Here is a 12308-nt window from a genome sequence, read left to right as displayed (position 1 = left end):
ACCCCACTTCAAATAATCCAAACTATCCCTTTAATGAACTTACCTGCCCTCTGTGCTTCCACTCTCTCACGGGAAAGAGTCAAGGCCAGGATGACCAAGACCAGGGTGATCCTAAATCCCAGTCGAAATTCCATCTCGGCCTTGGTTTGGGTCTGATTTGTTTAGCTTATCACCACCATCAAGATGTCCAGTCTGTGGAGAGGTCAGTGGAAACATCAACAGTTTTAATATACTCTACAGCCAGTTAGCCTACTTTGTAAAGCTGTCCCTTGGCAAACAAGATTTTTTGCAATAATTTCTCTCCAACAGTGAAACCAAAGTGGGTGGAGGACTTCATGTAGTGAAGGGAGATTGGTGTAAAAAAAAAACACAGGACTCCTACAGTGGCTGCTGCCACGTCTCTATATTGACAAGGGATTGGTGGAAAGCTGATTTAAGATTGCATTAGGCACTTTGTATGTATAAAGAAACTTGGGCTCCGACAAGAAAAAAGATTCTCTATCTCCCTTTCCCCATTGTGCAGTATTTCTATTGTCCGCTGCTTGGATGTCTCTCTGGTATGGAAGCTGGCAGGAAATGTTCTCCATTCTCAAGATGTGATAATTGAAACCTAGGGTTGAAATACACATCTTGCTACAGCAGCAAGTGAATACTCCATCCAGAAAAAACTGGACTCACCAAAGACTGCCAGAACTTGCTGCCAAACTATTTTTTCACCGTCTCCACCCACAACACAGTAAAATAGTAATGTTAGGAGTGTGCAGTTTGCTGATGTAGCACTGCATGATTTCTCCACAGTGATGTTTTAAAGTTTGAAATCCATGCAGGTATCTCTATTTGTCATTTGGGGTTGCTGGAGTGAAAATTTGTGCAGCTTTGTTTCACCAGCGTGTTGCAAAAGATTGATCAGTCTGTCCCTGTTGGATTCATTTATGAGGCTGCTGTGCCTGGTTGACGCTGACAGAAACCCATCATATAAACACAAAACTATTCCTGTTCTTATTGTACACCAGTGGATGTGATGCCTGCCATTAGGGCTGATGTGTGACTGACCGTAGCCATAACACGGACTCATCCTGACTGGGAGAGTGTCTCATTGCGGGGGGTCACCGGGGGAGGATGAGGAAAGTCTGAGTTATGCACAACTTGGAAAGCAATAATACGAGTCCCCTGTGTTCCGAAAAGCTCTTTACCATCCTTCACCACCTTTCTGTTTGCTTTCCACAGAAAAAAAATCTGTAAACCTGTTTGTTTTCTAGAGGTGGATGGTGTCCAAACCTACAAACTGTTGTTAGGAATGTGCTTAGTGGAATAATTTTGAGGAAAATAATGTTCGCATCAAATATAAGGTTACAAAGACAAAAACAGCTTGTCTGGCTCTGTCCAATAATAATAATAAAAAAAAAGATATCTAAAGCTCACTAATTAACATGTTTTACCTAGTTTGTTCACCACATACAAAAAAATTTAGTGTAAAATGACAAGTTGAGGTTTTATGGGGGGAAATGTGCCGACTATTTGTTGGCTGACAGCAGTAAGCTTGTTAAATATCATGTAGCGATGGCTGTAGGTTTTAAAGACCAATAGCATTGATTAAAAGGACATATTGACACCATGTTGATATCATCTCCAGTTTGCATAACTACAGAGTCAGATCTAGCAGGTAGCCTTTCCTGACTAGCTGCCAGCACATTTTAGTGAGGATAGCTTGACGTCAAATGTCAGTGTGGATATTTCTTACTTTAGATTTTCAACATTGTCCTATGAAGAAAAAACCTGAGCTGCTGAGCTAATTGAATATAGACATGTGCCACATTGACAGGTCACTGCCAACCCAGGCAAAGATTTCACCACCCATTACTGACTCTAACCCTGGAGGAGTGATGCTGCCTTGTGAAGAAATTTTGGCATTGTGGCCATACCAGGTGTTGCAGCTTTTGCATTAATCACGTGGAGCCTGAGAAGCATTTCATTCCATATACAATCATGAGGAATGGAGCAGCTGTAAATGATGAATACATCTTTTTGAGTAATCATCTAAAATGATATTTTCATTACCAGAATATGATCCATTCGGTCCAATAACATTTGGAAAACTTAGTCCCTTTTAGTCATGTGTGGGGGCACTAACAGAGAGTCAGTCACTTCAGCCAGATGCACATGCTCTCAAATGGTTCAGATAGGGAAGGACTCTAGTTGGCATGCTCTAGACAGCATTTCCCACAGAATGACAGGGATCTACTAGAAACATTATCCTATTTCTAGTAGCTTATTTACTTATTTCACCATTTTAATCCTACATAACTGTCGCCCTTATTTTAGTGTTTGCTCACAAATTACCATAATCTGCTCACGGTGCTTTTTCCCTCAGTTCTCTCGAACATCTACACTTCTGGTCTGTTACTGCACACACACCAGCTCGCCACGCCCCACCTCTTTCTGTTTCTTTTCCCCTGCACAGTTTGTGTCTGCTCTGTCGACTGTCTCTGTGAAAAAAAGCTACAACTTGCTTCGGACTTTTTAACAAAAGCAGGTGAGTCGCATGTGGAGGAGGCTTGTTGTAAATGATGTGACCAATCAAAATGATCAAATATATGGAAACTATTGATTGAGATTTAAAAAGAAACTCAGTTTTTTCTGCATACCATGTGCTATTACCAACAACTGCAACCCATTTTGCAAGAGCAGAACAAACAGGTAGAGGGGTGGAGCGATGGGAGATGATGTCATTCTCTTGAATGGACTAAAAAAATATAAATAAACCATTAATATACTTGGGTGGCCTGCCCAAGTGAAGTCTGTGCGTGGGAACACATAGAACCCACTGTTTATAATTTTTACGCATTGTTGGTCTTATTAAACAAACAAGAAATAATGTGTTAATCAGTGAGTGTAAGTGTACATAAGTAAGAGCTAACTGTCTCCCCTAGCTTCCACTTTTGATGCTAACCTAAGCTAGCTGTCTCCCAAACGGACGGATCTGAGAGTGTTGTCTACCTTAATTCTAAGAAAGCTAATAGGCATGTTTCCCAAGAAGTTGAACCAATCCATTTAAGTTGAGACAAAATGAAAAATGCTTTTTAACCCTTTTAGATGACATCTGTCATATTGTGCACCTGTTTCACAAAATATACCTAAAAAATGAATAAAATCCATTTCTTGGTATTCATATATCACGATCCAGTCATGGTTTATTGCTGTAAAACAAAATATGATGTTAGCTAATTAGCAAAAGCATGGTTCAGCTGGTTATGCCCCACCTATTTATCCTGTTTCCCTTAGAAACGCTCTTTCATCTGTAAATCAAATACATGGTGTTGGGCAGATTTTGTTACATTCAGACACAGCCAGGCTAGCTGTTTCCCCTTGCCTCCAGTCCTTATGCTAAGCTAAGCTAACCATCTCTTGGCTGCAACTTTATATTTAACAGACACATATGAGAGTGATGTCAATCTTCTCTTATAACTCTTGCTAAGCAAGCTAATTAGTGTATTTCCAAAAAAAAAGTTGTTGCCACCTAAAATAGAACTGAGAACTAGAACTAGAATAGATTAAATGTTGGTATGGTTTTGAAATAGAAAGTGATCTGAGCAGAAAATTATTCCAGGAAATGGTTTTGGAGAAAAATAGCAGCTTGATGACTGTGACTTGACCCTGTGCAGCCTGTGAAATAGAGAGTGCATTATTTACTGTGGGTAAAAGAAAGTGCTTTGGCCTCCACATACAAGTTTTCTTATCAGATTCTCCATTAGGCTATTTCTGCTACTTGGTTTCACTGGTGCTATTAATGAGGCACGCTAGTTGAATCACTCTAATTGCCCCAATTAGTGTGCATTTAAAATCTGAGAAATTCAGCCCAGCAAGACTTCAGTGAACAGTGAACAGCCGCTCTATGAAAGCAGCTGAACAAGATTTGGATTCATGCTCCTAATCCTCTTTACCCAATTCTGCACAAGTCTAACATATTCTCATTTGTCTCCCTTTCATCTATGATTACATTTAAATAAGCTGTTTGGGTCTCCCGCCGCTGCGTTGAATTAATCTGCAGTTTTACAACATATACAGAATCTGAGGCAAAGTTAAAAACAAGCTGGGTTGACTCGTCACACTGTAAAAAAAACGCATGCAGGAATTTAGGGGAATCAACTAATCTTTTCTCATACACTTAATGTAAATATTCAAGTATGTTTATTCAAGTTAATTTAACCTTAATAAGTATTAACATGACTTCTTCTAGCTGAATGTGCTGTACAGAGTTCAATCAACTTATTAAATTAAGTTTCTCAAGAAATATGATCAGCATATTAGCAGACTTCCCAACATGCATTGTTTGAGAGTTAAAACTCTCCCAAGATCCTTCTTTTTTATAGAATGTAGAAAACATATATGATGGAAACTTGCTGTCTCTAATACACTTTAAAGGGACAGTTCACCCCATAATCAAAAATACATATCTTTCCGCGGACCTATAGCAATATTTATCCATCTAGACAGTTTTGGTGTGAGTTGCAGAGTTTTGGAGATGTCGGCTCGAGATATGTCTGCGTTTGCTCAACTATAGTGGGACTAAGTGGCACTTGGCTTGTGGTGCTAGAAGAGATGAAAAAAATACGTTTGTAAAAATAAACTACAGACCTTGCTGTGAGCTGCTTCAAGTAGGAACTACTTTTTTTCTGCAGGAGAATCTACCCGAACTACGTTAGAATTTACCTGAGCTACTTTCTTTCTAAAAGTAGCTCTTACATTAAACTGCTCACAACAGGGTCTGTAAATGAGTAACCAGTTCATGATTTTTGGAAAGAGACACAGGTTCTGAATTTTTCAGATATGTGTGTTGGTGCTTTGAGCTCCACAAGCTGAGTGACGTTTAGTTCCGTTATATTGGAGAAAAGGCAGATATCTCTACGGCTGATATCTACAAAACTGTGCAACTCCCAATAAAAAACATCTAGATGGATAAATATCACTACAGGCCAGAAGAAAAATGTGTATTTTTGAATTTTGGGGTCAACTGTCCCTTTAAGATAGCTCATGGTTGCTGTTTTCACAATAATCAAAACACTGCAAACATTTTTTTCTCAAGTACAACGGAATTAATATCAAGTTTATTGGACAAGAAATGTTTCTTTGTTTTGAATAATTACAAAATACTTCGACTTGTTTTTTCAAATTGAGTCAACTTAAAAATTTTAAGGCAGAGTGCACACTCTTTTTAAGTTCAAACCATTTTTTTTTTTTTACAGTGCAACATGTGAACCTGAGGCCAGATTCCTTACAAACTTGGGGTCTGTATCATCAGGCCTGTTTCCACTTCCTCTCTCAATGGGACTGCAAATGTAGATGTCTATAACAGAAGCACCGCGTTTATCATTCCCAAAATGCAAAAAACAGAAACATTTTTTTTTCCAAGTGCAACCCAAGAAGAAGAAGAAGAAGAAAAGAAGTCTGTTTTCTGATAGAGCATCTGAACAGCATGTGGATACAAACAGCATCTCATGCCAACAATTCAACACTGCTAAAGAATAAATAAGCATTTTAGAATCAGTTTTATAGGAAAACAGAATTGACAGATGGATGATTTTTTTTTTCTTACCTGGCCTGTCACTCAGTCAGCGTTACTGAGGTGTCTGTCTCACTCTGCCTCCAGCACTCACAGCCTGAATCAGCACCGGGCCAGCATCATTATCAGCTGATAATAAATCCCAAATACGTCCCCTGCAGGTGCCAGAAATCAAGATGAGATTATTATATAATCCAGGGTGACAATCCAGTGTACGGTGTTGTTAAAGAGTGAGCTGAGGTGAGCTTCAGAAACCTTGTGGATGGGTGGACAGAGTGGGAGGGAACTGCGAGAGGGGGGAAAGTGTAGAGTTTCACTGGTGACTTCTACTGTTCTTGACTGCGCTGTGCTCACACATAAAACCGGCTGAGAGGCGCAGCCAATTATAGACCCAACTTTCTGGATATTTTTGTCCCTTTTTTTTTTCTCTCTCTCTCTCTTCTTTATGGCTGCACCCATCTGAAGTGTTGCCCTCAAAGACAAGGCACAGCCTCTTGGCGGCCGCCTCAACTGTCCGGCCTTTGCCACTGCGAGAGCCACAGCGGAGCCGCCCTGGGCCTCGTGGTGGGCCGGGCAGCGTTGGCTTCAACCAGCCACACACTTATGGAGAAGGGCTGTATTTAAGTTGGGGAAATGATTACAGAACACTCGTGCTCGCAGCTTTGTGTTAAATGTCTGTTCTTGCACTCACTCACAGTAAAAGTCTGTGATCTATATCATTCATGTCATGCTGTTTTGACAAGTTTACAATCATGTCTATCTGCTCATCTATCATTTTTTTAACACTTATTCTCATATAACCAGTGTTATATGAGAAAAAGTTACTTAGTTACAGTTACTATTAGGGCAACCAAAGTGTTGCTCTAGTTGACATTGTCCTCATTTATCCATTAGTCACAGAAAGAAAAAAGACACTTCAAACTACACTTTGCCATTAGGCCTAAGGGATTGTAGTCTGAGGACTGTAGTCACTAGACACTGATGCCAACTGTGCCATAGTTATTAGCTTGTTGGTTCAGTTAGTGGTCCTGTTAAACTAGGATACAACTGACGGAGGCTAGTTTGATGACCAAATATACAGTACCGAGGTGATTTACAGCTGCTCTGACCAGGACTATAAATCTATATTTAAATATTAATAATGTATATTAAAGATTGTGTAAAGCAAATGGGGAGTTTTTCGTCTAAAAACATTACACACATTAGAAAATACTCTGAGCTATATAGTACTGAATTGTGAGGTTAGACCATTAAACTGTTGTTCATGATGTCTGTGTTCAAGATCTTGATGACTGATGTGTTGGAGCCACACTATGAACACATGAACAACACCGCCTCTCCCTCCCCTCACCCTCCTTAACAGTCAATTAGGAAAGTACCTTCAGCAACTCTCTCAGTCCAAATCAGCCCAGCAGTTCAATTCAGCTCACTTCAGTTCCAACAACCTGACACAGAAGGAAAAAAAAATACCATCCTGTCACCGTCCTCTGGCTCTGGTGGCTCAAACATGTCTTGACATGTCCAATAAAGCTGCTAGACGGAGCGTCCATGTTTCAGGTCATTCACAGGTCATAGTGGTGTTTGACACTGAGACACACCCATATCATTAATTATGACAGTTAGTTAATAACAATTGTCAAACTTTTATCTGTCATTGTACTCATTATTACTGAGTTATTACTCCTGACCACCAGAGGGCACCAATGACTAGCATTCCTACATGTAAGCTACACTTTTACTGCCTTAGACAGTTGGATATGGTAAAAGAAGACCACAGACAGACAATGTTGGATATTCATGTTAACCAATTGAGCTATAGTAGTTAATAAATAATTATATGATGAATATAAATATTATATTATGATAAAAAGCAAGCTCCCATTGCCTGTATTGTCCACCGTAATGTCAGGTGATGTCAGATCATAGATCGGAAATTAGCCTGCGTTTGTTAGCTCTCCTGTGCAGCTGTCCAGTATTTTCAGGTAAGATAAAAGTAACAAGTAATAAGCCCATATAAATTTCAGGAATTGTGATTGCATTGTTGATTTTAAAAAGTAATTAGTAACACATCTAGTTACTGCCAAAAGAAATGGAATTACAGTAATGCATTCATCCAAACACTGTATATTATCATATAAAATATAATATAATTAATGTCTTTATTTGCCTCAGTGGTTTCTGTCACTCCCAGTCTGTAGGAGACGGGGCACCAGTGCGCCAAAAGTTGTGGCGCATTTTGTGAAACAGTTTCAATCCCTGGTTTAGATTAAAATTGTTTTATAATGTGACTTAGACTACAAAAACTACTACACCTCTATACATCTATTGAACTATTTAGAGCCATGTTGAGGACAACTAATTTTCTAGCATGTAAGGCAGTCAGCATGGCACTACATTGCATGTGCTGCACTAAAAGGGCACCCTGGAGTGCACTTTATCACATTTTGTCCACTGGAAGGGCACCCTAGAGGGCAATTTACCATGTTTTATCCACCATAGGGGCATCCAAGAGGTCATTTTTCCCTGCGACCTGCTGAGTCCACCAGTGACTCAGACTTGTTTTCTTGAGCAAAGCACTTTACTTTATTTCCTCTTTTGCAATATCCCAATTTCCTCAGAGATGATGAAAGTTTTATTTTATATAATATCGAGTTTGTAGAACTTATTATTTATTTACAACAAGCAAACACACGGTGCAAACAACTCATGGATGAATAATTTCCACCCTGCAATTTCTAATTCTAAACCTGTCCTCTGTGATAGAGAAGCCTGTAGAGTTTTCCAACCTGTAAATCCACGTCCTGATTTGATCTACACATCCAGAGGATGACTGTATTTCACATTTACGTGTACACTGATGTCCTTATCATGTGTGGTCATGCTCCCTGGCAGCAGAGGAAGCTGCAGTGAAACACACCAGTCCTCTGTCTCTGTCTCTGTCAGACATCCCGCCTGGCAAACACTCTGTGTTTCTCCTCTAAAGTCCTCTGCATCACAACTCTCGCATTGGCAGCTCTCGGCTGAACTTTCCTTTTTAAAGCGCTCCTATAGTTGTCACCGCATGCTTCGTCTGGACTAGAAAACACATCCAAATGTGCCGTGGGCTTGTTGAGGCACCAGAATTCTCTAAAACACAGTGTCAATATTTCAATGTCATGGACAACAAACAAGTTAGCCATTACATGCAGGCCTATTTACAGTGCCTTTGTAGCCAAGGAATATGAGCACAGTGCAGGCTATGTATAGGCTCGGTGTGAAGTGGATGGGAAGTGGGCTGACGATTCGGGGCAGATGCACGTTATGAGTAATGCTGTCAGTCTGAGGAACCGTCTGTCGCCTTGTGTGAGGGGGCTAAAGAGGTGACCAGCATGTTGGGTGAGCGAGAGGCTGCGTGCGGCCTCCATGTAGTGCTGGAGAATGCCATCTGTCATCTGATTGACAGCCAGCTTTCATGCCTCCCACATCAGAAAGAGGCTCTTCTTCCCAAATATGTTCCAAATTATTTGTGTTGAAACAGAAGTGACTATGAATTTTTAAAGGTAGAACTTAGGGGTCAACTTTTAAGGTAACATTTTCACCATAGCCACATCCATTTTTACATGTTTTGACACCTGATGCCTCTTTAGAGCACATGCTTTGTGCTCTAAAGAGGCATCAGGAGGGCGCTGTTCTTCCAGGACCAAGTAGACCTGCACTGCTTAACTTATGGGGAATTTTCTCTTCTGAGCTGGACCGTTTCAAAGCTGCATCATTCCATGTTTTTGATTCAACAATGGATCAAGGTGTAAAAAGGTGTAGTTTGATGATGTCTTGAAGCAGCATGGGATCATGGGAATTATCTTCACTTTTAAAGAACCACCTAACTCTGTGATGTATCCAACATTTTCAACATGTCCAACATATATTTTCTGAGACGTTATAACAACTAGCAAGTAGCTACCAAAGGCAAACATACCATTACCTTGAATAAATTATGGATTTCTATGCATTTGAACATCATTGTAAGTACACAACTCAAACTATTTGATATATGTCTAGTGTTTTTAGACAATTTAATGCAGAAACCTTACATATTATAGCTGTAAGGGTAACTTGCACATCAAAATCGTCTTCCAGGTGTTAAGAAGTAGACTAAACATATATGAAAAAATTTGTATAAAGCCTTTAGTGTCTCCAGAAGGAGCTGTCTAGCTGAAGCAATCACTTAAGACAGCATCTGTTAGGGCTGAAGTGTGAAAATTAAATAAATCTATAGAGTTAGAAATTTCCAGAGTTTTCTGGAGCCTGCTTTTCATTTTTGTTTGATGCTAGCAGCTCAAGGCTCTATTAGCCACTCATAGCATAAAAAACCTTACGTTAACTCTTCTAGCAAACTGTCAGTGGTTGAGTTGCATTTTAAATGTGGTAAAGTAGGCGGCAGGTTTTGACAAGGAAGAAGAATGAGTGGTATAAAAGAAAATACCAACAGTTCTTTAGGAGTGCAAGCTAAATTGCTCTACGGAGCATTTTAGCACCTTTTAGTTCCTTGTTTTGGTTTCATAACTTTACTGTCTTGGTTAAGTCTTAATGCAAGTGTTGTAGTGAAGATCATCTAAATCGAGATGAAGTCATGACCGAGACCAGAGTGTAAGAAGATTGAGAAAAATGAACAAGACTTTGACGGGTTGAGAACAAGTCAGGACCATGTTGAAATTGACATTAGCTAACACTGATGTAACATGATCACATTAGCTACTTAGCTTTATGTGGCCTTGTTGTTGTTTATCACAAGCAAAAACCTAACTTAGCTATGTAGCTTTGTTAGCATCACTTAGCTTACCTGTCTCCATGATTCTTTTCAAAGTTTGATGTTGTCCCAGCAGTCACAGTAAGTGTTGCATTGCGGAAATCACACACATAGTTAGCCTCTTCTTCTCCTCTCTCCCATATTCACTTTCTTGGAGTGTGTGTGAAGAGGGGCAGGAGGGGTGACAGTTGTTAGGGGTGACAGCCGGTAACAGTAACAAAAATTTAAAATGAGAAATGAGTCAAGTTATTGGTTGTATTTGAAGCAGAAAGTTTTACAACCAGTCATATTAATGATGGAAACAGAGGATATAGTGATACCCTGACTGTCTTGACCTATTTTGAAATAAAATTCTCTTCCTCCTAGACGAGACAGGGCAGAGTAAAAATACACTTAATCTCAACCAATGTCAAGTACTACTACACTACTTAAGGATCTAAACAACATAATTCTACCAGCAGCAAGCAGCTGTTTTTAGTGAAAGATATTAAAGTTATAACACCACTGTAAGCTACCTGCCTTGCACTTAACACCAGACAAAGTATACAACTAGCTGGTGAACATAATGTAGCATTTAGCAGCTAAAACAGATATTGGACTTGTCAGGTGCACAGAAACACGACTCCAAATGAATGCTAATACTGCTGTTAGCTAACACATTAGCAATAATGATTTTACAAGGTGAAACTTGTTAAGTAGTAAAATTCTTATCAGAATGCTGAAAGAAATCAGGTGTCTACTAAACTCAGTATGCTAACCAGCTAGCCCCATCCCATCCTGTTTCATAATACAACTTTATACCTCAAGAGATAGTGAGTCACTGTGGCGTCTGTCGTCAAACTGGCTTCTGTTGGTTTCAGAGGCTGTGTTCTGTTCTGGTCTGACCATGGCACCCTCCTCTTGACAGAGGCCCAAAGCACATTGATGTTTCAAGCTCCCAGTCCATGCATAGTCACCTTATAGGACCATTAGCTGTACAGGTAACTGAGCTAACTAGCTAAGGGCAGTTTAACCTTATGTTTTTCACTCTCTAACTTTATTTGTTGAATGGGTAAAATAAATGTAGGACTTTTGTCCAGGAGCCCAGCGTTTGTCTCCCATGTGAAATCAAAAAGTCAACAAATTTCAAGTGACATAATGTTCTGTGAGTCACGTGACTTGCACATGTATATGACTTAAACATAGTATACTTATTTTAACATAAATCATAAACCTTTTCCTAAACATACCAAGTAGCCTAGTTTGGGTGCCTAAAGCTGAAAAAAGACAGAAGGTTAAGCATGTTAAGTTAGGCATGTTAGTCCTTTTCAGTGAAGTTTAGTCATGTGGGAAGAAAATTTGTAACAAGACCAAACATCTGACAAAGATAAATTGATGAATGAACCAGGCAGTGTATAATGGCATAGACATTGAGATCATAAGGATCTCATTTATATTAAGTTATATCTGGCTAATGACCAAAGGTCCAATCAAGCATCATTCAAAAAAGACTTTGGAGCATTAGCCCAATCTTCCAAAGTGCAGAGCGTCATCGGTGGGAGGAGGAGGACACTCAAAACACAACAAAACAGGGACTGTCACAAACATAAGAAACTCAGAAGTCACTGCTGATACATATAAGAAATATCTTGAATCAGGCAGTTGGAGTATATGTTAAATATACACAAACATCACAATATTCAACTGAAAAGTTGTATTTAACAGTCACGTAAGGATGTTAATTTTGTCAATCAGTCACTGTCTGTTAAAATCCTCCTAAATTACTGATCATACCATCTTTATTCCTATGAGGGTTTTCTGTGCTGTTTCATTATTTTGGATCATATATAGTGATTTAATTCTCCCTGTGATGTGCCAGGAGCCTTGCTTTGTGCTGTGCCTGCTTCACTTAATTGAATCAGTGCATTCTGTGATCTGGGGAATGGCTTTTGGAAATGGGACAATCCATAACTTAGAGAGACC

The 12308-nt window shown here is 39.5% G+C and overlaps 1 protein-coding gene across 1 annotated transcript in view; it reads right to left on the bottom strand.

Annotated features, from left to right (window-relative positions):
- The window catches only part of col22a1 (collagen, type XXII, alpha 1), a 99333-nt gene extending 93527 nt beyond the window's left edge, over positions 1–5806 (bottom strand). The window contains exons 1-2 of the mRNA XM_084739836.1: positions 5594–5806; positions 44–192 (exon numbers count right to left, since the gene is read on the bottom strand). Coding sequence (XP_084595962.1) covers positions 44–134 — 91 coding nt within the window. The 5' untranslated portion in view covers positions 135–192; positions 5594–5806. The remainder of the gene's footprint in view (positions 1–43; positions 193–5593) is intronic.
- Positions 5807–12308: the final 6502 nt, after the last annotated feature.

The sequence above is a fragment of the Lutjanus erythropterus genome, chromosome 16 (genome assembly GCF_056507025.1).
Source record: "Lutjanus erythropterus isolate fLutEry1 chromosome 16, fLutEry1.hap2, whole genome shotgun sequence".
In the NCBI taxonomy this organism is placed as follows: domain Eukaryota; kingdom Metazoa; phylum Chordata; class Actinopteri; order Lutjaniformes; family Lutjanidae; genus Lutjanus; species Lutjanus erythropterus.
This window is presented reverse-complemented; position numbering and strand designations above follow the sequence as displayed.